General features: G+C 38.9%; 1 protein-coding gene across 1 annotated transcript in view; it reads left to right on the forward strand.

Moving 5' to 3' along the window:
• LOC141128042 (uncharacterized) overlaps positions 1–26,484 on the forward strand; it is a 728,240-nt gene that overhangs the window by 55,116 nt on the left and 646,640 nt on the right. Inside the window, 6 exon segments of the mRNA XM_073615085.1 lie at positions 3,455–3,619; positions 3,851–4,086; positions 12,271–12,484; positions 12,853–13,023; positions 19,899–19,994; positions 24,622–24,770. Of these exon segments, the coding sequence (XP_073471186.1) occupies positions 3,455–3,619; positions 3,851–4,086; positions 12,271–12,484; positions 12,853–13,023; positions 19,899–19,994; positions 24,622–24,770 (1,031 nt within the window).

Raw genomic sequence — 26,484 nt, forward strand, 5'->3', positions numbered from 1 at the left:
GAAATTAATACACATAACTCATTTAGTAACTCATCCCAGTGACTATTCCCTTATTAAACGGATCAGTCTGAAGTTACAGTGGGATAAACAACACAACAAGGCATTAAGTCAGTGCTATGCTTAATTAAAGCTAACCCATAGAGCTCTGTAAATCTATTCTCATGTGTGAACAGTTTCTTACATCTTTATGGAACTCTATTGGAATATCTGAACTTAAAACAATTGTAAAGGCAGAAGGTTTTTTATCTTCATGCATTCTATGTTCAGCAGCCCCCCTCAGCTCCTCTAATACTTACCCGAGCCCCCTCTAGATCCAGTGATGTTGTAGGAATGTCTAGGCTGTTCGGGACTCCCCTCCTCATTGGCTGAGACAGCAGTGCAGCGCCATTGGCTCCCGCTACTGTCAATCAAAGTCAGTTAGCCAATGAAAAGAGAAAGGGGGCGGGCCGGGCCACAGCTCTGTGTCTGAATGGATACACGGAGATGTGACTCTGCTCGGGTGCTCCCATAGCAAGCTGCTTGCTGTGGGGGCACTCAACAGGAGGGAGAGGCCAGGAGCACCAAAGAGGGACCCGAGAAAAGGAAGATCCAGGCTGCCCTGTGAAAAACCACTGCACAGAGCAGGTAAGTATGACATGTTTGTTATCCCCTCCCCCCCAAAAAAAATGTGACTTCACAATCACTTTAAATTCCCTAATCTTCACTCCTACATTGGCTATTCTGAGGGGTTCTCACTCTTCCTTAATCTCCCTGTTTGTTTGTTTTTTTAAACTAGTTTTATATCATGAAGAATGCAACAGGAAGAGCTGGAACATACACAGTAGGCGGTAAAACCCCATACCCCCAGGTGAACACACACCTAACAGAGTCAGCAGTTATGTCAGAGAGGAGGGGTCTCACTGTAGGAGTATCCAGGATGTATAGGAAACCAGGGGCTAGAGGCTGACTCAGCCAACTTTGTACCATTTATAAGTAAATATCTATCTATCTATCTATCTATCTATCTATCTATCTATCTATCTATCTATCTATCTATCTATCTATCTGGATCTAATCAAAATGAAAAAAAAAACCACTAGAATGAAATTAACCCCAAACCATTATAGTTTCCTCTTAGTAGAAATGCCTAGTAGTTGCACTATGAAGTTGGTTTACATGTTATAATATATTTGTGCTATTATTCTAGTAATGTTCTTCTATGATCTGATGTAATTTTGCAGAAAATATATGTTCCTGACTAGGCTGGGTGTGTGTATATATATTGTATATAGCCATGCGCATGCGTGTGTGAGTGTGTGTATATATATATATATATATATATATATATATATATACACAGTATCTCACAAAAGTGAGTACACCCCTCAAATTTTTGAAAATAATTTATTATATCTTTTCATGTGACAACACTAAAGAAAAGACACTTTGCTACAATGTAAAGTAGTGACTGTACAGCTTGTATAACAGTGTAAATTTGCTGTCCCCTCAAAATAACTCAACAAACAGCCATTAATGTCTAAATCACTGGCAACAAAAGTGAGTGCACCCCTAAGTGAAAATGTCCAAATTGGACTCAAAGTGTCAATATTTTGTGAGCCACCATTATTTTCCAGCACTGCCTTAACCCTCTTGGGCATGGAGTTCACCAGAGCTTCACAGGTTGCCACTGGAGACCTCTTCCACTCCTCCATGATGACATTACAGAGCTGGTGGATGTTAGAGACCTTGCGCTCCTCCACCTTCTGTTTGAGGATGCCCCACAGATGCTCAATAGGGTTTAGATCTGGGGACATGCTTGGCCAGTGCATCACCTTTACCCTCAGCTTCTTTAGCAAGGCAGTGGTCGTCTTGGAGGTGTCTTTGGGGTCATTATCATGTTGGAATACTGCCCTGTGGCCCAGTCTCTGAAGAGAGGGGATCATGCTCTGCTACAGTATGTCACAATACATGTTGCTCCCCAGTGCTGGCAGCACTCATGCAGCCTCAGACCATGACACTCCCACCACCATGCTTGACTGTAGGCAAGACACACTTGTCTTTGCACTCCTCACCTGGTTGCCGCCACACATGCTTGACAACATCTGAACCAAATAAGTTTATCTTGGTCTCATCAGACCACAGGACATGGTTCCAGTAATCCATGTCCTTAGTCTGCTTGTCTTCAGCAAACTGTTTGCAGGCTTTCTTGTGCATCATCTTTAGAAGTAGCTTCCTTCTGGGATGACAGCCATACAGACCAATTTGATGCAGTGTGCGGCGTATGGTCTGAGCACTGACAGGCTGACCCCCCACCCCTTCAACCTCTGCAGCAATGCCGGCAGCACTCATACATCTATTTCCCAAAGATAACCTCCGGATATGACACTGAGCACATAAACTCAGCTGCAGCTCAGTTTCAGGGTCTTGGCAATCTTTTTATAGCCTAGACCATGTTTATGTAGAGCAACAATTCTTTTTTCAGATCCTCAGAGAGTTCTTTGCCATGAGGTGCCATGTTGAACTTCCAGTGACCAGTATGAGAGAGTGAGAGCGATAACACCAGATTTAACACACCTGCTCCCCATTCACACCTGAGACCTTGTAACACGATCGAGTCACATGACACCAGGGAGGGAAAATGTCTAATTGGGCCCAATTTGGACATTTTCACTTTGGGGTGTACTCACTTTTGTTGCTAGTAGTTAAGACATTAATGGCTGTGTGTTGAGTTATTTTGAGGGGGCAGCAAATTTACACTGTTATACAAGCTGTACACTCACTGCTTTACATTGTAGCAAAGTGTCATTTCTTCAGTGTTGTCACATGAAAAGATAGAATAAAATATTTACAAAAATGTGAGGGGTGTACTCACTTTTATGAGATATATATATATATATATATATTTGTACAGTATATATGGTACACATTTTTCTGCATTCTAGATTAGAAAAATTACAGGCAGTCCCCGAGCTACAAATATCTGACTTACAACAACTGATAATTACAAATGGAGGGAGACAACAGGAAGTGAGAGGAAATCTACCCCTAGGAAGGGAAATTCACTCCTATAAGTGCTATCATGGGAAAAAGGTGTCTCCACTGAAGCTTTATCACCAATCCGTGTTTCTATAACAACCCAATATTTTCAAAATCCAATTGTCATTGAGACAGAAAGTGAGGTGAAATCTTCTGAACAGAGGCTCAGGCAGCAAAACAAATGTTACAGGAATGTTAACCCTTCCCTATGCTATCCAAAAAACTTAAAAATATTTTTTTTGCTGGAATTACACTTAAGAAAGTTACCTTTTCCAACTTACATACAAACTCAACTTAAGAACATACCTACACAACCTATCTTGTTTGTAACGTGGGAACTGCCTGTATTACTAAATTTCAACTTTAAACTGCTGCTTAGGAATATCTTATTTTGTCAAACAGCTACCTTATACATAAACAGAATGATGTAATTTTATAGCTCCCTGAACAAGTTGGATCTCTTGTAAGCAACATGGAAACAAACAGGCTGAAAATGCTGTCTACCCGTCTGGAAACAGTAGTGTCAAAGTATAATGAAATGATGAAGTCAATCTCATCCCAGCAGATGGCGCTATTTGAAAAAAAACTGTTAAAGATCTCAGAGGTACTTCTATTTACTTTTCATATGTTCTAAAATGTTTGTCGAGACAGGCTTTGATATGTAGTTCCTCAGAATCTAACTTTTAACTAGCATACTCATTTCTATGTGTTGATACGATTGAAGTAAGTAATCATCCGTTGAACACTAAGCTATTTATGAGCTATTTTACTCCTAAATTTATTTTTCCCATTTCATAAGTAGATCAATTTCACAGTGGTTGCTTTCTTTCTGCAGATTCTGAGAGATGGAATGAGCTTGTTCACTTGGAGCATGGATGAGAGCACTGATTATATTGAATTTTCTACTTCCTACATCTGCACTGATCTTTATAACAGCTTCAGCATTGTTACAAATAATTACAAGCTCATTAGTGGGCTCACAGCATCATGGTGCACAGCAAACCTTGACATTTTCACCTGTCGAGATTCCAGCAGGAGCTACTCCACCACTGAATTAATGATGAAACAGAAGTATGCCCCCTTAGATAGTATTCACAAGCACTATGTGATTATTTTTATTCTCTGCTACCACATTGTTCTGTTGGGTTTTTCTCTAGTTTGTAAGCACATGATCAGTAGATCCGAGCAACAGATGTACTGTATCAACTAAAAAAAAAAAAGATTTCAGTGATGAAGATAGAAAAAAAAAGAATTGTGTACTGATAATGATATATATATATATACTGTATTAGCGTTATATTGTATATCTCTTTCTTTTTATGTATACAGTACATGATCATTTCAATATCATTATTTATTACAGGTACATATAGTGCCAACTATTTATGCAGCCCTTTACATGTTGTACATTAACATCATTCCCTACCCCTAAAGAGCTTACAATCTAAGTTCCCTATTTCACAAGCATGTATCTGCATACTAGGAGCAATAAACCTACCAGCATGCCTTTGGTGTGTGTGAGGAAATCTACACAAGCACAGGGAGAACATGCAAATTCCATGCTGGTAGTGTCCTGGTTGGGATTCTAACTTAGGACCCTAGTGCTGTAAAGTGGAAGTGCTGACCACTGATACACTGTGCTTCCTATATATATCAAGTATACAGTTGCCTGTATAACAGACATTTATTTATATCAATAGTCATGGAGATCCATGATAGTGAGTACAGCTCATTTACCATTCACACTGAATGTCTACAGCGGTTTCTGTATTACCACCACTTGCATTGTGTCTAGTGCTTGTTGACACATGCATTGCATAATTGAGTTGACATGCATATTATTTTTTTTCTTCACTTTTTTATATTTAATAGAGTTAACCAGTAGCAGTGACCAGTAGTATGGCAATATCTAGTAAGGAACCTGCATAATTTGTTAAAACATTTGTTTGAAACACAAAACAAGATAATATAAGCAGTCTCAAAAACCCATCATTGAGTCAGAAGTAAATCTATAGGCAAGCAGCTAAAATGATTAAATATATTTATCTATATATGCACTGATCAATATTATAAATGCAACACTTTTGTGTTTGCCCCTATTTATCATGAGCTGAACTTAAGGATCTATGACTTTTTCTATGTGCACAAAAGGCCCATTTCTCTCAAATATTGTTCACAAATCTGTCTAAATCTGTGTTAGTGAGCACTTCTCCTTTGCCGAGATAATCCATCCACCTCACAGGTGTGGCATTACAAGATGCTAATTATACAGCATGATTATTGCACAGGTGTGCCTTAGGCTGGCCACAATAATAGGCCATTCTAAAAAGTGCAGTTTTACTGTATTGGGGGGTTGAGGGGGGGATCCAAAAACCAGTCAGTATCTGGTGTGACCACCATTTGCCTTACGTAGTGCAGCACATCTCCTTCGCATAGAGTTGATCAGGTTGTTGATTGTGGCCTGTGGAATGTTATCCATTCCTCTTCAATGGCTGTGCAAAGTTGCTGGATATTGTCAGGAACTGAAACAGGCTGTTCTATACCTCGATCCAGGTCATCCCAAACATGCTCAATGGGTGAAATGTCCGGTAAGTATGCTGGCCATGCAAGAACTGTGATGTTTTCAGCTTCCAGGTATTGTGTGCAGATCTTTGCAACATGGGGCCATGCAATATCATGCTGCAACATGAGGTGATGGCCGTGGATGAATGGCACAACAATGGGCCTCAGGATCTTGTCACTGTATCTCTGTGTATTCAAAATGCCATCAATAAAATGCACCTGTGTAAGTTGTCCATAGCATACGCCTGCCCATACCATACGTGTGGTTACACGTAGTCTACGGTTGTGAGGCCAAATTCTCTGAAACGCCTTTTGGAGATGGCTTATGGTAGAGAAATGAACATTCAATTCAAGGGTAACAGCTCTGGTGGACATTCCTGCAGTCAGCATGCCAATTTCACGCTTCCTCAAAACTTGCAACAGCTGTGGCATTGTGCTGTGTGATAAAACTTCATATTTTAGAGTGGCCTTTTATTGTCACCAGTCTAAGGCACACCTGTGCAATAATCATGCTGTCTAATCAGCATCTTGATATGCCACACCTGTGAGGTGGATGGATTATCTCTACAAAGGAGAAATGCTCACTAACACAGATTTAGACAGATTTGTGAAAAATATATGAGAGAAATAGGCCTTTTGTGTACATGGAAAAAGTCGTAGATCTTTGAGTTTAGCTCATGATATATATATATAAAGAAAGAGTCCAGAAGATCACTGCACTTAAAATTTCTTTATTGAACCAAAGTTCAAACAAACATTACATGATGTGTAAGTTCATTACGTTTCTGGCTCACAAGCTTACGCCCTTCTTCAGATCAAACACACATCTAAAGTCAAAGTTACACATATGGCTTAAATACCATCATATTACACATTTGGAATCAATTATGTGATTAGTAATTGATCGAATACAAATTAAATCCTTTTCTTATACATCCTTGTATCACTGGTGGGGAAATGGTTAGCAAAGCGTAGAACCCTCCCATATTTCAACAGAAGCCTTCAACTCATTTAATCTGTCAAAAAAGAAACATGTACACAATGTATCACTATCTGGCCATCGCAACAAATGAATTATCACCTAAATAAACAAATATAAATCCAGATCTGTATTCAACTCCTTAGGGGCAATAGTTATCCAATATACCTCTCACTTTTTTAAATGGATTCTCTGTTACCACCCCTCCTATTCTTATTAATTCCCTAAAGCACCATGAATTTTAATTGGGAAATCAAATGTCCTTTCTCCAAAAATATCATGGAGTTACATTGTATACACGATAGACATGGGTATAACCCTGTATTACGGGATCCTAAAAAAGTTACTAATGGGCTAGGAGGGGTATATTGGTCAGATCTGACCAATGGATCCCTTAGTGTTCGACCTTTTCTATATGAGGATAAGAGGGGAGCTTGGTATTCACTAATATTCGGTTAATTCTCTCTTAATAAACCCCAATGTTTCTTAACGATGTTATGGATACGAAGTGAATATGGATGATACCGTGACACAAATGGAATTCTCCTATCATTTCTATAGTGATGCCTATTATCTGCTAAATGTGTTCCCTTTTAACTAATAAAACTGGATAACTTTGCTTGACAAGCCTGGTTTCCATTTCATTTAGTCCTACTTCACATTGTTGTGGATCACTAACAATTCTTTTAACCCTATACAGCTAGCTCCTAGGTATAGAATTAAACACCCAATGGGGGGGGGGGGGGGACGACTCTTATAGTGTATTAATTGATTACGATCAGTACTTTTTAAAAACAGATCACTTTCTATGTTCGTACCATTTATTTTCAGCAATGTGTCTAAAAATGAAATCTCCCTATTGCTATACAAGACATTACATTTCAGGCCTGGGACAAAATAATTGATATACTGATCAAACAATAAAAGGGTTCCAATGTCGCCATCCCACACTGCAAAAATATCATCAATAAATCTGAACCACCCCTTACAGTGTTCAGTAAACATTTTATTATTATAAATAAATGAGGTCTCAATCATAGTCATAAATATATTTACGTACGTGGTGTGATATTGGAACCCATCGCTGCCCTTTAAGCTGCAAATTATGGGTCTCTTTAAACAAAAAATAGTTCTCTTCAAGAACAATTTTAAGCAATGCAAGCAGAAATCTATTTGTTTATCATTATAGCACTGTGACTGTATCAGCAGCCGCCGGCAGGCTTCCATACCCAGATCATGTGGAATGACAGTGTCTAGAGACGTCCCAAGTTACTAGCAAAGAGTCAGGTCCCACTTGTATATTCCTAATTATCGGTGTGACAGGATAATCGCATAAAGAGCTCTTAAAGATGGTATTATTGATAATGACACCCAAAATGTTTAATATGTGATTATCCTATCACACCGGTAATGTATATATTACCAAAGATTCATAAGGACCTTTTGAATCCCCCTGGCCATCCTTTAGTGTCTGAAACAGAGTCAGTTACCACTCCATCAGCACAATATTTGGATAGATGTTTCACTCCACTGGTAATCAATACCAGATCATATTTACGTGATACTGGTGATTTTCTAGGGAAAATTAGGACCTGACTCTTTTCTAGTCACTTGGGATCTCTCTAGTCTTTACACTGTCATTCCACATGATCTGGGTATAGAAGCCTGATGGTGGCTGCTGATACAGTCACAGTGCTATAATGATAAACAAATAGATTTACTGCTTGCATTTCTTAAAAATTGTTCTTGAAGAGAACTATTTTTTGTTTAAAGAGACCCATTATTTGCAGCTTAAAGGGGCAGTGATGGGTTCCAATGTCGCCCCCCCGTACGCAAATATATTTATGAATAGGATTGAGACCTCATTTATTTTTAACAATAAAATGTTTACTGAACACTGTAAGGGGTGGTTCAGATTTATTGAAATTTTTGCAGTGTGGGATGGTGACATTGGAACCCTTTTATTGTTTGATCAGTATATGGATTATTTAGTCCCAGGTCTAAAATTGAATGTCTTGTATAGCAATAGGGAGATTTAATTTTTTGGACACATCACTGAAAATAAATGGTATGAACATAGAGAGTGATCTGTTTATAAAAAGTACTGATCATTATAAATTATTACACTATAGTTTTCACCCCCATGGGGTGTTTAATTCAATACCTAGGAGCCAGCTGTATAGGGTTAAAAGAATTGTTAGTGATCCACAACAATGTGAAGTAAGACTAAATGAAATGGAAACCAGGCTTGTCAAGCGAGGTTATCCAGTTTCATTATTTAAAGGGAACGTACACATTTAGCAGATAATAGGCATCTCTATAGAAATGATAGTAGAATTCCATTTGTGTCACAGTATCATCTATATTTACTTCGTATCCATAACATCCTTAAGAAACATTGGGGTTTATTAAGAGAGAATTACCAGAATATTAGTGAATTCCAAGCTCCCCCCTTAGCCTCATATAGAAAAGGTCGAACAATAAGGGATCGATTGGTCAGATCTGACCAATATCCCCCTCCTAGCCTGTTAGTAACTTTTTTAGGATCCCGTAATACAGGGTGATACCCATGTCCATCGTGTATATAATGTAACTCCATGATAAAAGGCAAGAGTATATCCCATCCACATAAGGGGTATGATATTAAAATCAAAGGTTATTACACTTGCCAATCGTCTTATGAAATATATGCAATATAAAATGTCCATGTGGGTTACTTTACAGAGAAGAGACTATTCAGAAAGTTAAAGCACAAATATTCAATCAGAGTCAAATTGGTACAGTTGCCTTTAGCGAGACATTTTTTGGAGAAACAAGGACAAATATCCCCCCTAAACGGGACTTTGACAGACCACCAACTCTATTTAGTAAAAAATATAATTTTAATGATATACAATAAAAAGACGTGAAAGCGTCTGCACAATACACAACTACATTACATAACGAAACAAGACAAAAAATGTACAAAAATAAATCATCATGTCATATGTACTCTCCTAGGGGTGGTCTACCCCAATATTCCTTACATTTTTTGGAGAAAGGACATTCGATTTCCCAATTAAAATTCATGGTGCTGGAGGGAATTAATAAGAATAGGAGAGGTGGTAATCGAGAATCCATTAAAAAAAGAGGTATTGGATTAATTTTCTTGATACTATTGCTCCTAAGGGGTTGAATACAGATCTGGATTTATATTTGTTTATTTAGGTGATAATTCATTCGATGTGATAGCCAGATAGTGATACATTGTGTACATGTTTCTTTTTGACAGATTAAACGAGTTGAAGGCTTCTGTTGAAATATTGGAGGGTTCTATGCTAACCATTTCCCCACCTGTGATATAAGAATGTATAAGAACAGGATTTAATTTGTATTTGATCGATTACTAATCACATAATTGATTCCAAATGTGTAAAATGATGGTATTTAAGCCATGTGTGTAACTTTGACTTTAGATGTGTGTTTGATCTATAGAAGGGCGTAAGCTTGTGAGCCCGAAACGTAATGAACTTACACATCATGTAATGTTTGTTTGAACTTTGATTCAATAAAGAAATTTTAAGTGCAGCGATCCTCTGGACTTTTTCTTATAGTTTGGTCAGTGGGATGACCAGATCGATTGCACTAATTGAAGATCGGATGCGGCTTTCCTCTACTTTGAAAAGATATATATATATATATATATATATATATATATATATATATATATATATATATATATATAAATGTAGCGCTGTCCCCGTAGGGCTTGCTGAGTGTTGACTTCATAGGCCTCGCCCTGGTTACCTGCAGCTGGTTGCCAATGGTTCCCCCTTAGGTGCAGAAGGTTCCCACTTAGGTGCAGGGGGTTTCCCACTTAGGTGCAGAAGGTTTCCCACTTAGGTGCAGAAGGCTCCCACTACATTGCTAGGGGTCCCTGCTTGGTTGCTGAGGATTTTCCACTATGTTACTATGGGTTCCTGCTTGGCTGCTGAGAGCTCCTACTTGTTCCGCTCTTACTCCCATTTGCTCATTACTCAATGACCAGTCCCGGATATTTGGGTTTTTGTATTTTATTTGGAACTTGGATGGGAGAAGGGATGAGTGGGATACTCCAACTAGAACTATTCACAATAGATGAGGACAACTCTCACTTGGCATCACCGGATTATCTGTAGAAGCAGACACACTGCTTTTGACCATACAGCCACATGTATGGAAGAATTAAGTCTTCTTGCTCTCACTAGCAGTAGACGTGATGCATTAAATTATCTTCAGGAAGCTCTCTAGCATCCCCTTTACTGACACCCGTCCACTGACACTTCTAGCTGAAGGGGGTGGCCCTTACTCGACAGACCCCAAAGACACAGATCTGTACTCACAGTAGGCAGAATCAGATCCTTTCTGCTGTCTCTCTTCCAGTCAGCTCTGCAGGACCTCCGGGTTCAGCTTCTCTCTCGCTGCCCCTGTGTCGACCACCCAAGGCCGCACAGCCGCCTCTCCCTCCTGGGCTCTGTTCCCCGGTTGAACTCACCCCGAGCACATGTACTCTAGCTTTTTATACAGTATCCCACAATGCAATGCAGCACTTTCCTTCTGCCAATTGCCAGGGCTGTAACAAAACCTGTGCACTCACTTGTCAGGTCCTCTCCCACTGTCCAATATGCCTCCCTATTGGACCAGTGGGGGACAGTCAGAACAAGCTGTGCTGCACCTGAGTACAATGAGCAGATCTAACCAATAGATCCTGCTCCCCTGTAGGCAGAGAACACTCTAAGTTTTACCTGACCATCTTCCTGGTAAGCAGAAAGATAAAAACAATCTATACTCTCTTCTAGCACCTACCTAGGAGTCTGCTACATAAATATTTATTGAAATACAAAGAGAACAGAGGAAAAAATCCCACGCAGAGGAAATGAGCATTAGACACAAAATTTCATGCAAAAAACACAGAAGAAAATGTGTCATAGAGTGTGAACTCTGAACTAATAAAGACCCTCCGGCCAAGGCCAGGGGTCAAGGCTGACATGCATCTTTTTAAGGCATTACATTGATGTGCATTTTTTGGTTTGGTTCACACCTGGAGCCAAAATACTTTTTTTTTTCAAGGTATGTTGCAGCACACTTTTTTCACCCAGCACACACTAATATAACTTGTTGGTTTGAATTGAGCCTAGTAGATGGATTTCTGATTGTCATTGCATGTGGTGTGAAAGAGCCCTTATTCAGTAGCTGCAAAAATATCCCAGTGAACACCCAAGACTCCTAGCTGGCTCAGAGTTTGCATACCATTTACAGCAATAGATAGGGCTGCATTTACCATTAGTCATAGTTTGCGTCTATTGACGGCAGATCGACAGGAGCTGCTGTTTCTTATTTAGTCATTGACCACACATTTTTGCTCCCTTCACTAAAAATATAGTCATCTCATATAAACAGTAAAAGCAGTGCATAGATGGGTTTTACTTTGGGTGCCAAATGTTGGGAGCCTACATCACAATAAACCTTGCATTTCCAACTGGGAAAACATTTACAAACATTGTCCATTTTGTAAAGTGCTGCGCAAACTGTTGGTGATATATACATTTCGTTTAATAATAATAATTGATCTGAGCCTTGGTGGAAGCTGCACAGTACTGACCTGTCCACTGAGCTATTGTTGATGTTCATTGTGTGTTTGCTGATAAATTACACTGCTATGCCACTTATTTGTTTTGCTGTATGTGTATTTTTAGGGAAATGGAGTACGATCTGGAGAACTTACTGCTTTCTGATGGGCACAGGATTCACAGCCTTGTTCAGCAGTCCTTTGTTGCTTGTGGGATCAGTGAGGCATCACCTGCATGGCAGGAATTTATAATGCACATTGATGCTATAATTCTACAAGGGCTAAAGAAACTAACTGTATCCAGCTTGGCTGCACTGCTAAACACACTGCTGGACCATGAAGTGAGATTGCTTTTCATTCATACCTAATGCTCAAGTAGTATAAATGTAACTTATCACACGATATGGCAGAGAAATGCACTGAAGTATATAGACAGCAGATCATTTAAGTTAATATCCCATTGTATTTGCTTATTTCTAAATTGTGATGGCAACTGGTGTATAGTTCTATATTACTATAGCTCTATAGTGTAAATGTATTACGTTTCACAGAGTGTTAACAATCATCTTATAGTCCTGTTTTATAATCCATTTTTTAACACCACTAATATGTTATTCAGCTATTTTGATTGAAAAAACAAACAAACATATGGTTAGCTTTGTATGTAATGATCAAATTGGTTAAGTGAAGTTTTGTGACCTCTTTACAGCACATTCCCGTACTGAACATTGATGTTGAACTGATTAATGGTGAAGTTTCATTCAATCCACCTCTTGACCGGAGCACCTCTGATACAAGTGTATTGGAAGATATAGAAGAATGGCTCAAAATGTTTCTTCTTCGAGGATCACATATACAGGGACTTTCCTCAACTGTAGAGGTAACTATGAATTACTCCTCAAACATTATCACTGTAATTTGTAAGCAATGTTGCAAACAATTTCATTGCTTGCGAAACATTGTAACTGTATTCAGCAACATTTGGGGAGGACAGTACAATTGTTTGCTACTTATGACAAACTTTCAGATCATGCAGCAACAATTGGAAAGGTCACTTAATGACATGTATCATGTGGATCAGTGAATGCATTTTGCTTCATGAATGATCAATGTCAGATTAGATAGCAACTGGGCAGGGAAGACATTTGAATTGCATACATGGATTCATTTCATTAAATTTGTTCTAAAATGATCTGCTTGTGGTGATATACTGGTACTAGTAATTAGTCATGCATGGGTAGATGAAGTTTACACTGTTGAATGTAGCCAAATTTATTTTACAGGCAGGTATGTGTATTCATTATGCAGGCAACACATAAAGTAAGATCTTTCCATATAAGTCTTGTTTACAAAATGTATATGTTGTCACATTTAAGCCTAGACAAATGCAGAGCAATTCTGTTGTTCTTGCATTGTGCTGAGTGACAGGATTTATGATTAGTTTTCAGTAGAAGTAATGTTTGGTCCGGATAGTTTGTAACAAAACACGGAGGTCAATAATGGACAGTATGCACCGCTTTTTCCAAAATATTCAAAGATGTCATAGTTAGAAAGATTACTTGGAACCTAGCATTTTTTGTTCTACCTGCCTTGATGTACAATGTCCCTGTAAGTAGTCAGAATGTTATCTGTGGCCACCACATCGACAATGAAAACACACACTTATTCGCATGACAGTTGAGCTTTTAGAAAAATTTATGATTTAAGCTCCTGCAAGGCTAGGTAGGGTCATATATCTTTAAGAAAAAAAAACAAAAGTTCTTGCTCAGGGCCCTAATGCTAAGGCTTGTGCTTTGTGCTCCCATTTAGCCACTTTGATGATGTAAATTATGATTTCACATTCTGTGACTGTAGCAAGGATTCTTCATTGGTACTCGTTTCATCTTCTACAGGGGGAAAATGAGCCTTGCAAAAAATCAGGCAACAAACTTTTCAATACCTGGAGATTTGTTACTGATGATAAAATTATATGTGGGTAACTCTGTTATATCCTAGATCAGTCTTTATTTGCCATGTATAAATATGGCCCTCTTTATGCCTTGTTGTACTGAAGGCCAAATGTTTAGTAGGGTTGCATGCATTCTACATTCGGGAAAAAATGCAACTGTTAATTTGTTGACTGGCCTTTATACCCTAAGCTTAGTCTTGCAGATTATAGGACACACTTACCTTCTTCTGTGCTGTCCTGCAGTGATGGTGGCTCCAAGATCCTGTCGCCCCATCACTCAGCTCTTGTCTTGGCATGTACACTAAACACAGTCACTTCCAGTGCTAATAGGTCTTCCAAGGTGTAGAGTAACAGATGTCAGATAAAATGGTGGTGTTAAAGATATATATGGTATCCCAAAACTAGGTGGATGCAGCCTTCTTTAGATGGGGTAATCCAAAAGGAACTACAAGGCTCTAGCTCTGAGGAAGGGGGTGTACCCCACGGAAATGCGTTAGCTGTACCCTGTGTTCTGTGCATGTCCATGCACTGTGTTTATGGCCTTCTGTCAGTTGCATTTTTACAAAAATATCTTATTATTAAATTATCTCTGGTAATACACTAGGTGTGTGCGCCTTCCATTTACATTTTTCTTGGCATGTACACTACATGTTAAAGGAGCCATACAGCGTACACAGCAAAATAAACTTTACATGTCTCTTTTGCCAAAACCTTTACATCCTGGTGATTTTTGATAAAACAAGTCTACTTTTTCTTTAACACACCTCTTGGTGTATATTACTGATCTCAGCTTCTTATGAGCCTTTTGTAGTCTGAGATGGTTGACAAAAACAAGAAAAGTTATGAAGTATGTGATTTAGAGTAAAAACGAGCAGTAATGGAGATAGCAGCAAACCCTTCATTAAAGCAAATTAAAACACGATTACCTTTCTCGGTCAGAACAGCGGTCTCAGAGTCTACAGGCAACCATGTTATCTCAGGGCAGGATAACAGGCTCTGAAAGTCCTATTTTGTCCAAACTATGAACAATCTGTCCACACTAGATTTCAAGTCCAAATAAACTGTTGCATTTACAATATACTTATTTAGGTTGAATATATTTTTAGTAAAGCAAAGAGGGTACAAAAAAGAAAAAGGGGAAGACGAGGGGAAAATCAAAGGACATTTGTTATCAATATAAGAGCAGTACAACAATTGCCGCTCATAGGCATTTGTGAATTTGAATGAGCATCTTTTGATTGTTATAACAAGTAAAAAGTGCTAGATATATGAGGTTGCCTTTGAACCCATCACCCTAGGTGAGGGCTAAAAACATAAACTGTATTGACAGAGTAATGATATTCGTTAAGCTGAAAAATCAGCGTAGTAGGGAAATATAGGCATATAGGCAAATATGGTGGGGAGACCTAAGGAAAAGAGAAAGAGAGAAAAAGGAAAGAACTAAAGAAAGAAAGAGAGAAGAAAACCATAATGAGTAGAAGAGGAGGTAGACAAGAGGTTTCCCATAAGAGGTTACAAAACTGCTAAAAAAACCTCTAAATGAGTGAATCATTGAGGAAGTCCTAAAAAGGGAATAGTGATGAGGTGGGCAAGTAGTGGACATGCAGTGGGGGAGGAGGCAGGTAGATCCAGGTCTCTTTTTCCCATATTCTGAACCTTCGCTTCAATAGTGCCTAAGAGAAAAGTGTATTACGAAGCTTCTCCAAAGTGGAGTTGTGTACCACAGTTTCATATAAAGAAGAATTCCCCTAAGTGGACTTTAACGGCACTTGTAAGAAATTATAGATAGTAAAAAGGTATAGCAATATATAAAAAGTAAAAAAGTTTATTTATTTGAAAACAACATATGTTAAAACATTGTATACATAGAGTTCAACAAAACATTTACATAATAGATAGATTCAATATTATCACCAAAAGGTGGGTTTTTACAGAAGCTCTTTTCACACCCAACGCGTTTTGCGATATACAGTATTTTAGTCCTTCTTCAGGGGTGTAGAAGAAAAGAGAAGTTCATCTAGGGTAATTAGAATATGAAATCATGAGTGAGTTACCACAACATGTGGATATGTGTATATTAATCCACCTGAAGTTAGATAATCAACAAATCACTTACATGGTATGTTTCGTTGATTTACTTTAAAAGAACTTGAAGATAGAATGGCATTGGACATTAATGCTGGTGGGGTTGCTGTCCCTTTATCATCACAGTTGTTGCACAATAGTATCACTAGACAGCAATCTCATTCAGGAGGTATATTGTTTCACCTACCCTCGTCTTCCACGGATGCGTAAAGGCCAGAGCGGTATACTGAGGCAAAAAGAGGGATCCTTATAAGTAAAAAAGGAGTTCAAGTGAATCTAGGGGAATAGAGGATCTTTGATTGGTATTGGTATAAGAGGGCTTAAAAATGAAGCTAAGGTTTATAGATATATGATATGAGACACGGAATATAATGCCAAGTAATATGTGGATATCGTATGTCTGATGAGAATTAAGGCATAAGTAATGCATATTGGTTGTAAGTCAAATTAGTAGCTAAAAATAAAGAAATTATAAAAGTATATAGACTAATGTGTAATGTTGTATTAACACAAGCAAAAAATGACCATAAAGAATGACAGTACATTTTGAGTGATAGCAGGTAAGATTAGTTGTGCTAACTACGATTATATAGTAGTGTGTTAACAAAGGTAAGAGTAAGAAATGACAGTGTTATTAGAGTAAATAATAAATATAGTTTCTTACACTACTTATATAGCTCAATGACTATTCTTACTTTATGGGTATTACAGTTTATTTATATAAAAAGAGAAAAAAATGGTTGGTATGAGTAAACACTGTGTATTTTATTACATAATTGTGGTATTACGTTTATAGGTAGTGTTTAAACATCAAATAATGCCTGTAAATAATAACAGTATATACAGAAAGGTCTGTTTCTGCAGGCATGAGTATAGTCAATATAAGTGGTTGTTAAATATCTTATAGGGTTGACAGCTATAGTGGTCAGTATATACAAGGTATTTCAGCAACAGACATAATTGCACATAAGTTCCAAGTAGCAATAGTGTTAAGCCTTTGGAGAGGGAAATTAATAAGGGATTGTATAGTAAGACACGTATGCTGACTTGGGCAGTATAAAAAGTTTAAAAGATACCTTTTGAAGCAGATTTGAAGTGAGCCAGTCACGCATCCCAGCATCCAGCATGTACAACGCTCGAGCTGGGAGTGAGTGCATCTGGCATTTATATGAGATGAACTCAAAATCAGCTGGCGCCACTAATTGCGCTCAGCTGAATAATAGAGTTCGTTGTCAGGGAGACCTCCAAACCTCCCCCTGAGCCGTAGGTGCGCGGCGCCGCCCCTACCGCGCATGCGCACAGTTTGGTATAATTCTCCCAGGCATCCATTTCCCTAGCCTGCATTTCCTCTATCAGCATACTATCATTCATTATGTCTACCCATAACTTTAGGGAAGGTGTGTTATTGGATTTCCAAAATCTGGGAGTGAGCTGTCTCGCTGCTGATAGTAAAAATCTCAGGAGGCTTGATTTCTGCAATTTTATGGAACCTGGTAGAATTAACAACAGGGCCATTTTAGGGGAAGGGGTGATAGACTCATCACAGACTTCAATATACTTATTTAACCGTTTCTGGACCGCCCACTGCACATTTACAAATCAGTGGGTGAACACAATGTCCGCCGGGACCCGCCGATCGTTGACAGGAGAGGCAGAACAGTGGTCTGCCTATGTAAACAAGGCAGACTGACATTCTATCAGAGAGGAAGATGGAGATCTTGTGTTTTTGCTAAGCAGGAACACAGATCTCTCTCTTCCTCCAGTTAAGCCATCCCCCACACAGTTAAAAAGCACTCCCTAGGAGCCCACCTAACCCTTTGATCGCCCCTGATGTTAACCCCTTCCCTGCCAGTGTCAGTACAGTGACAGTGCATTTTTTTTAGCACTGATCACTGTATTAGTGTCACTGGTCCCCAAAAAGTGTCAGTGTCGCAGTCCCGCTAAAAAACGCTGATCGCCACCATTACTAGTAGAAATAAAAAATAAAAACGCTATGAAAATATCCCATAGTTTGTAGATGCAATAACTTTAGCGCAAACCAATCAATATACGCTTATTGGGATTTTTGTTACCAAAAATATGTAGCAGAATACATGTTGGCCTAAATTGATGAAGAAATTAGATTTTGTACATTTTTTTATTGGGTATGTTGTATAGCAGAAAGTAAAAAATATTGTTTTTCTTTCAAAGTTGTGGGTCTTTTTTTGTTTATAGCACAAAAAATAAAAACCGCAAAGGCAATCAAATACCACCAAAAGAGAGCTCTATTTGTGGGAAAAAAGGACATACATTTTATTTGGGTACAGCGCTGCATGAACGCTCAATTGTCAGTTAAAGCATCGCAGTGCCGCATCACAAAAAATGGCTTGGTCATGAAGGGGGTGAAACCTTCCGGGGGTGAAGTGGTTAATAGGAGTAGACTGACAACCTGAAAACCATACACAGCAGTCTGTTCAATGGTAAATGCTAAATAGTTTTAGGTGCTATTTACACTTTTGCTTTTTTGCTCAGTGTGTAGTCACTTTATTTCGGTTTTGAATAGCACAGGAAAGGGTTATAACCTTTTGGGGGTTTTATGGCTATCTGGGACTTTGTTAAAAAGATCACCCCTCACTGTGCTAGTAATAATGATTTCAACAGTGAGGAATTGAGAAAAAATCTCACATTACCACAGACTGAATCAAATTAGGGGAAGGCTACGTACATACGGCTGAATATCGGATGGCATAGGCCGGGTAAACAGGAACCGGACCAAATTCAGCCTGTCTGACAGAAGCTGTCCAAAGGGCTGGCTTCTGTCGAAAGGACATGCTGAAAAACCAGCAGCCGATTGTCATTCAATTGGTGCTGGCAGCCAATGGCTGAGAGCGTTGACTGTTGTTCTGATGGGGGGCAATTTGCTGTACTAACATCTCTTAGTTAGTACAGTGAGCTCCTCCCGTGCTCCTCATTTTGAATGGGAAAAAAAGTAATAGTAAATACCAGGCTGTTGCAGATTTCCATCTATTTCATGTGGTTAAACTATTGTCACCATGACAGACAGAGCCCTAGATAACAGTAAAAACCAGACTAGTATTTTTCTACTATTTCCAAAAGGAAAAAAAAAACGTTTTACATGGATTTACACTTTAAATGCACATGAAATTGTGCACAGAAAATGCTGCATTTGGTACAATTGCAATCAAAGGCACTGTGCATACAGTATGTGTTTTGTTATTTATTGCCTGTTTTGTTGTCCTGTAAGCAACATTTTCCCTGCATATTGCCAAATGTGGACCATAGAGATAAATGGGATGACAAGTAAAATGCACAAAAAATACCAGTACACCTTTTTCAAAGTTCCATGAAAAAATTTGAAATAACCTTAACAAATTTCGAATTATGCAAACTGCAATTCCAGCATCAAATCTCTTATCTCCTGTAAGGCAGCATATTTCTGTTTAATCCCCATGTAATGGAACTTGAAATTAATTCTGTGATCTCTATGAAATGTGAATTTTAGTTGAACAAAACTATTGAGTGCTGTCCGTGATACTTTTTTTTAATTTGCACTTTTTCAGGACACTTCTTCTAAGGCTTACCCCCTTCTTCTAAGGCCCAAGCAGTACTCAACTTTGTTGTTGCATGTGCATTAATGTGGCTTCAATCACCTTAAGCAGAATTTTCTTTGGAAAGACCATTTTCAGCAGGTACAGTTTTAATCGGCTATTTGTATGTTACAGGGGGGCTATCAAGAGTATGTGTCAGAAGACAAAGAAGCATTACAACTCATAGGTCTCATCCTCCAGCAAGCTGAGAGCGGTATTCTGGAATGTCAGGTGAGAAATTTACAATATTATTGTCCCAAGCAAACTGCTGTATGCCTATCTTCTTTTTTACCACATGATGGCAGTACTGCTCCATGCATCAAATCTTCAGCCTGACAAATGTTTTTATGTACCTTACTGTAGATGGATAGGTTATAGAGGTAAAGCTAATGATTTGTTCCTTAGACTAATAAAACAATCCTGACATTTATTGTTTTGTTTAGCATTTAGACGTCTATCGAATATCCTTCATTTCACTAGTCAAGGTTTCTGCAGCGTGATGTACTTTTCATTTAGCTTGTTGTGGCACCTATTAATAAACACTCTCTGAAATATGACAAAGCCTCTCTTTTTCTGATGGAGTTGCCTGAGAAGTAAACCATCTTCTAACTCAGTTATGGTTAATGAAAAAAGGGTTATGTATGTGGGCACTAGTTCTGCAGACATGGGGGTCACCAAGAAATTCCTTTAATTTGCAGGGATTTCCTCTCATTTCCTGTTTGGCTATGGGACAGGAAGTGAATTGAAATCTCCATTTTGGGACACAGATGGCGAAAAAAAATCTGATAGGGGTCATAACCCTGCTCTAACCAAAATGAAAAAAAAAATAAAAAAGGTTTTGCCTATAATTTTACTTTAATGTTATCAAAGGGCATTTCCAGGCAACAAGTGAATGCTATCAGTAGGCCACAAATGGTATCCAGTAAATAATGCAGCTGATTTAAAGTTAGACCCTTAACTGAGTTTACCTTGCTCCGAGTTCTCTGTAATGCAGTTACTGCAATAGGTTTGAATCTGTTTGGTAGCTGGGAGAAACATCTAGCTTACCAATCATTAATTGTGGTCACCACCTGTCCCCTGGACCCTGTTCCTTTCACAATTACTGCGACCACCTTCCCACTCTATCCTAAACTCCCTAACCCACATCTTCAACCTCTCCCTCTCCTCCGGCACCTTTCCTTCCCTGCTCAAGCATGCACTGGTTACCCCCATACTTAAAAAACCCTCACTAGACCCCACCTGTTTGAATAACTTAAGACCCATCTCCCTGCTCCCGTTTGCCCCCAAGCTCATTGAATGCCTTGTCCATGACCGAATGAGTCGATACCTTGCGGACAACAACCTTCTCGACCCCCTACAGTCCGGCTTCCGTCCACAACATTCTACTGAAACTGCCCTAATAAAACTCACCAATGACCTACTAACTGCTAAAACCAATGGCCATTACTCCATACTCATACTCTTAGACCTCTCTGCTGCCTTCGACACAGTTGACCACCTGCTCCTCCTCAGCAAACTACACTCCCTTGGCCTCTGCGATTCTGCTTTATCCTGTTTCTCCTCCTACCTATCTCAGAGCACTTTCAGTGTCACTTACAACTCCATCTCCTCTACTCCTCTTCCTCTCACTGTTGAGGTACCCCAAGGCTCTGTCCTTGGGCCGCTCCTATTCTCACTTTATACCTCTTCCCTGGGCCAGTTGATAACTTCCCATGGCTTCCAATACCACCTCTACGCTGAGGACACCCAGATCTATCTCTCCACTCCTCAACTCACCCCCTCGATCTCCTCACGGATCTCAAACTTACTGAATGACATCTCGGTATGGATGTCACACCACTTTCTCAAACTCAATCTTTCTAAAACTGAGCTTGTAATATTTCCTCCTTCCCGGTCCCCCCCCCCCCCCCCCGACTTTACCATTAAGATCAACAGCACAACCATTGGTCCCTCCACTCATGGCAGGGTGCTGGGTGTAATCCTTGACTCTGACCTCTCCTTCAGCCCCCACATCCAATCACTGGCTAAATCCTGCCGCCTCAACCTCTGCAACATCTCCAGAATTCAACCCTTCCTGACTAATGACACCACAAAGCAACTTATTCACTCCTTGATTATTTCCCACCTTGACTACTGCAACTCTCCCCTTGTGTGAGCACCCCTCCTCCTTCCAACCAGTAAGTGTGTAGTGTATTGTGCATGCTCAGCTGTCGTTACACATATACACCGCCCGGACGAAGCCTGCTCTTCTCTGGACACCTCCTGTCCTCAGCCTCAGGTATCATTGTTGAAGAATTGCGGAACCTGCACCAGTGTTTCAAATCTTGGATCTCAAGAGGTAGTCCTTAGCATGATCTGCTGATGGAAGAATGAGATGTGGTATCTTCATTTATCTGAAGGCTTTCTTTCATCTGAATTCTGGTGAGTTTAATATCCTAAGGGAGCGGTGCTGCATGAAGTATGGTGACGGGAGGATCACTTTACAACGTTGAGTTCCTGTATTATCCACCATTCTAATTTATTACTTACCTTTTCTGGGTTTCAATTCTAAGGACATAGTGGATGTTATAAAGAGTTTATATCCAAGGGCATTATTGAATTTTTTAAAATTTTAGGGCTGCTAATGCGGTCATTTTCTTTGGAGGTTCTAGCAATTATTATTATACTGTACTGACTATGCTGACATCTCTCCTGCTACCTGTCCTTGATTTAATGTTTGCAGTAATTATCTCCCAGCCAGCCACTATAATGTAGTAAGTCAAATCAGCTTCAGCATGCAAGTCTCCACCAATAGGTCATGCTCCTCGATGAGTTTTTCCCCGCCCACTGTGGGCTTAATTGTAGGGTTAAACCCCCAGTGGGTGTGGCAAAATGCATCAAGGGGCTTGACTTATAGGTAGAGACTTGCAGGCTGAAGCCAATATGACCTACTATATTATAGTGGCTGGCCGGGTGAGCAGTGTCTATTTCATTTACTGCAAAAATTGCTTCGGATGGCTTTTTTTACAGTTTGCTCTCCTTCAACCTGAGCATCTTGGGAAAGTTATCCCTGGCCTTGAACGGCATTCTAAGTCCAGCATACTGTCCTTGATTTAGAAATAATTTATCTTAAAGTAGAACTAAAGGCAAAACTTTTTTTTGTTTTCATTTGCCTTCTATGTCCCATTTGGGAGATTTCTCTTTTTTCCCTGTTCAATAGCCAAAACAGGAAGTTGGAGGAGATCCCTTGTTGTCACCAGGGTCACCAGAACTAGTGTCCCCAAATAAAAGCTTTCCCCTCTATTGCAGTTTTGGTGACAACCCAAAATTTGGGATTTTCTTTTACTTTCAGTTATATTGGTAAACAGGACAAACAGAGAGGGTGAAGGGACACAGACAGCAATGAAAACCTGACAGGTGTTCTAATCCCTCTCCACTCTATCCAAAACTAAAAAAGTGTTTTGGCTTTAAGATCATTTGTATCATTGCCCCAATTGACACTGCCAGGTTTAACAGAAAGGGGGGACCCCATCAAAATATGCTATGTTATGTCCTTGCTGTAAAACCTAACATCCAAAGTATTGAGGGTTCAAAGACTTTTGATTTCAAAACACTCTTTTTTTAAAAAGTTCTTTTCAATTCTGTGTTCTATGATAACTTATGATTTATTCAATTTACAAAAAAATCTGTGTTTAATAGTAACTCTAAAGTGTAATTTGTCTTGGGTACAAGGACTAAAGGGGAAAATCTAATCCAATGGGAGCACCGTGTCCAGTAACAAACCACAATCAGAAAATCGTATGAAAAATATAGATTTCGGAGCAATTGTACGATAATCTGATTGTTAGTACAGAGCTTTCGAGAGCCGATCAGGACAATTCTTCCGATATTTTTTGATCGGATATGCACAAATTTTTTTTTCGTACGATGCCAGATCGTACGATTTTCGTTTAATCAGTACAGTTGTCATTCGAAAATGCAATACAAATACACTACAACAAATTACATATCTTCCGAATTTTTATTCAGTCGTACGAGAATTTTCGTGACTTTAATAAACACTTCAGGTTCGATCTGAGATTAGCATGCAAAAAGTAAAACAGACGATCATTCATCCGATAATCTCATCGTGTGCACCAGGCATTATTTTCATATGATTTGTATTTGATTCTTGTTGTGTCTGTGAGGGGCAGGAAGTGTAAGGAAATCACACCAATGAGATCACAAATTAGTGGAAAAACTTTACACAGGTTCTAAACCTTCCCACTCTATCCAAAGCTTAAAAAAAAACAGTCTGTAGTCACTTTTCTAAAACAACAAACATTTCTTCCCTTGCACTAGGGTCCAGATGTCATCAGTGAAACTGAGGCCCAATTTTTTATGTAGAAAGTGGTTAGCAGTCTTTTTTCAATGCAATGTTTTTCATACACATAATCGCTCATATAAAATAAGGACCACAGTAAAAACTTCAATGTTGTCATTATGTTTTGTTTTGACAAACTCTGCACTCATGTATTCATTCCCGATCAATATCTCTATGCTATAACTGTAGCATTTTAGTTTAATGGTCCTTTTAAAACTGAAATGTGATGCCATAGACATGGCCTATTCTGCACATCAGAGATAAAATATATCTCACTCTGTAAAGCAGTACGAGTTGGCTTCCAAAGTATATTTTAATTGTGTTACTTAAGTACTGTAGCAGATCAATAAAGTTATAGAAAGAAATGTTCTCATCTTATGGAACGGGAAAATGAATGCACAGAGAAGTGACAAAGCAACAGAAACTTAGCTCATTGACAACTTTAGCCAAAACTCTGTTTTATCTTGCCAGGCCACCTAATATCACCTCCAACAAGTAAAACTGTTTCTCTTATAGGCACTTCTACAGGGTTTCAAGAGCTATTCGTATTTATGGAAAAAAGATATTAATGTAGAATTCCAGAATTTCCTTTCTGGTAAGCAGACGGTTGGCTGTACATCCAAGAAAGATGTGACAGAAAATGAAGTAGTCCCTTTGATTATGAAGTAAGTGTACTAATTCTTAATAATTCCATGCAATGTTCGCTAGGCACAAAAAATTAAAACATTAAAAGCATTTAATTGATTTTATGAATTTTTTTTTCAAGACAACTTAACATTACTGACATGGACTGAAACATAAAAAATCTAATTAAATGGCACAAAGCGGCAATTCTATCTTCATACAGTTGGTTGCAAAAACATCTCTAATGCCGCGTACACACGACTGGACTTTCCGGCAGAAAAGGTCAGACGGAACGAATCCGTCGGACATGTGGGCTTCATCTGACTTTTTCTGTCGTAAAAATCTGATGGACCTTAGAAATAGAACATGTTTCAAATCTTGCCAACGGACTCGATTCCCATCGAAAAAAACGTTCGTCTGTATATTAGTCCGATGGACCGAAAACTACGCAAGTGCAACTATTGGCTACTGGCTATTGAACTTCCTTTTCTAGTCCGGTCGTACGTCATCACGTTCGAAATGATTGGACTTTGGTGGGATCGTGTGTAGGCAAGTCCGTTTCGTCGGAACTCCGTCAAAGTCCTTCGAAGTTCAGTCCGACGAGAAGTCCACTCGTGTGTACGCAGCATTAGTGCAATATTTTTCTGTGATCAATCAAGAGATGAAACAGTAATAACTACAGTTATTATTCATCAGCATGAATCTCTCATTTTTCTGCATTTTATAACTAATTATTTTACAACATAATTATTGGCTTTGTTATGGTTTAGTGAATTCAACAACTTAAAACAGTCTTAGCCTCTAATTCTTAATTAAAAATGCACTTTCTTATGTATTGCACACTAAATGAATATGTTTTTTTTAATTAAACTTCAGCATTTCATAAAATTTTACCTCTTTCTATGGCAATGTTATTTTTAATGTCACTAAGTGATAATACATGAGGTTTCCAAAAATATGTATACAATCATTATTGCTTACTAGGGCACTAGCAGTACTCAAAAGACTATACATCTTCCCCACATGAGGTTTCTCAGTGTTCTTCCCTAAGTTGCTTTGCTGACTCTTTTACGCAGACATTATTAAACAATTGTTACATACATATGTGACTCTTGAGTAGGGATGAGCCGAACACCCCCCGGTTCGGTTTGCACCAGAACCTGCGAACGGACCGAAAATTCGCACGAACGTTAGAACCCCATTGACGTCTATGGGACTTGAACGTTCAAAATCAAAAGTGCTCATTTTAAAGGCTAATTTGCTTGGTATTGTCCTAAAAAGGGTTTGGGGACCCGGGTCCTGCCCCAGGGGACATGTATCAATGCAAAAAAACGTTTAAAAAAGGCCGTTTTTTCGGGAGCAGTGATTTTAATGATGCTTAAAGTACAAAAAAAAAAAAGTGAAATATTCTTTTAAATATCGTACCGGGGGGTGTCTATAGTATGCCTGTAAAGTGGCGCGTGTTTCCCGTGCTTAGAACAGTCCCTGCACAAAATGTCATTTTTAAAGGAAAAAAAGTCATTTAAAACTGCTTGTGGCTTTAATGTAATGTCGGGTCCTGGCAATATGGATGAAAATCAGTGAGACAAACGACATGGGTACCCCCCAGTCCATTACCAGGCCCTTTGGTACTCGTATGGATATTAGGGGGAACCCCGCACCCAAACTAAAAAAGGAAACAGCAGTATACAGGCTCTGTACTCTGAACAGCAGTATACAGGCGGTGCAAACAAGACAGGGACTGTAGATTTGTTG

This window comes from Aquarana catesbeiana, linkage group LG02 (assembly GCF_042186555.1).
Source record: "Aquarana catesbeiana isolate 2022-GZ linkage group LG02, ASM4218655v1, whole genome shotgun sequence".
NCBI lineage: Eukaryota > Metazoa > Chordata > Amphibia > Anura > Ranidae > Aquarana > Aquarana catesbeiana.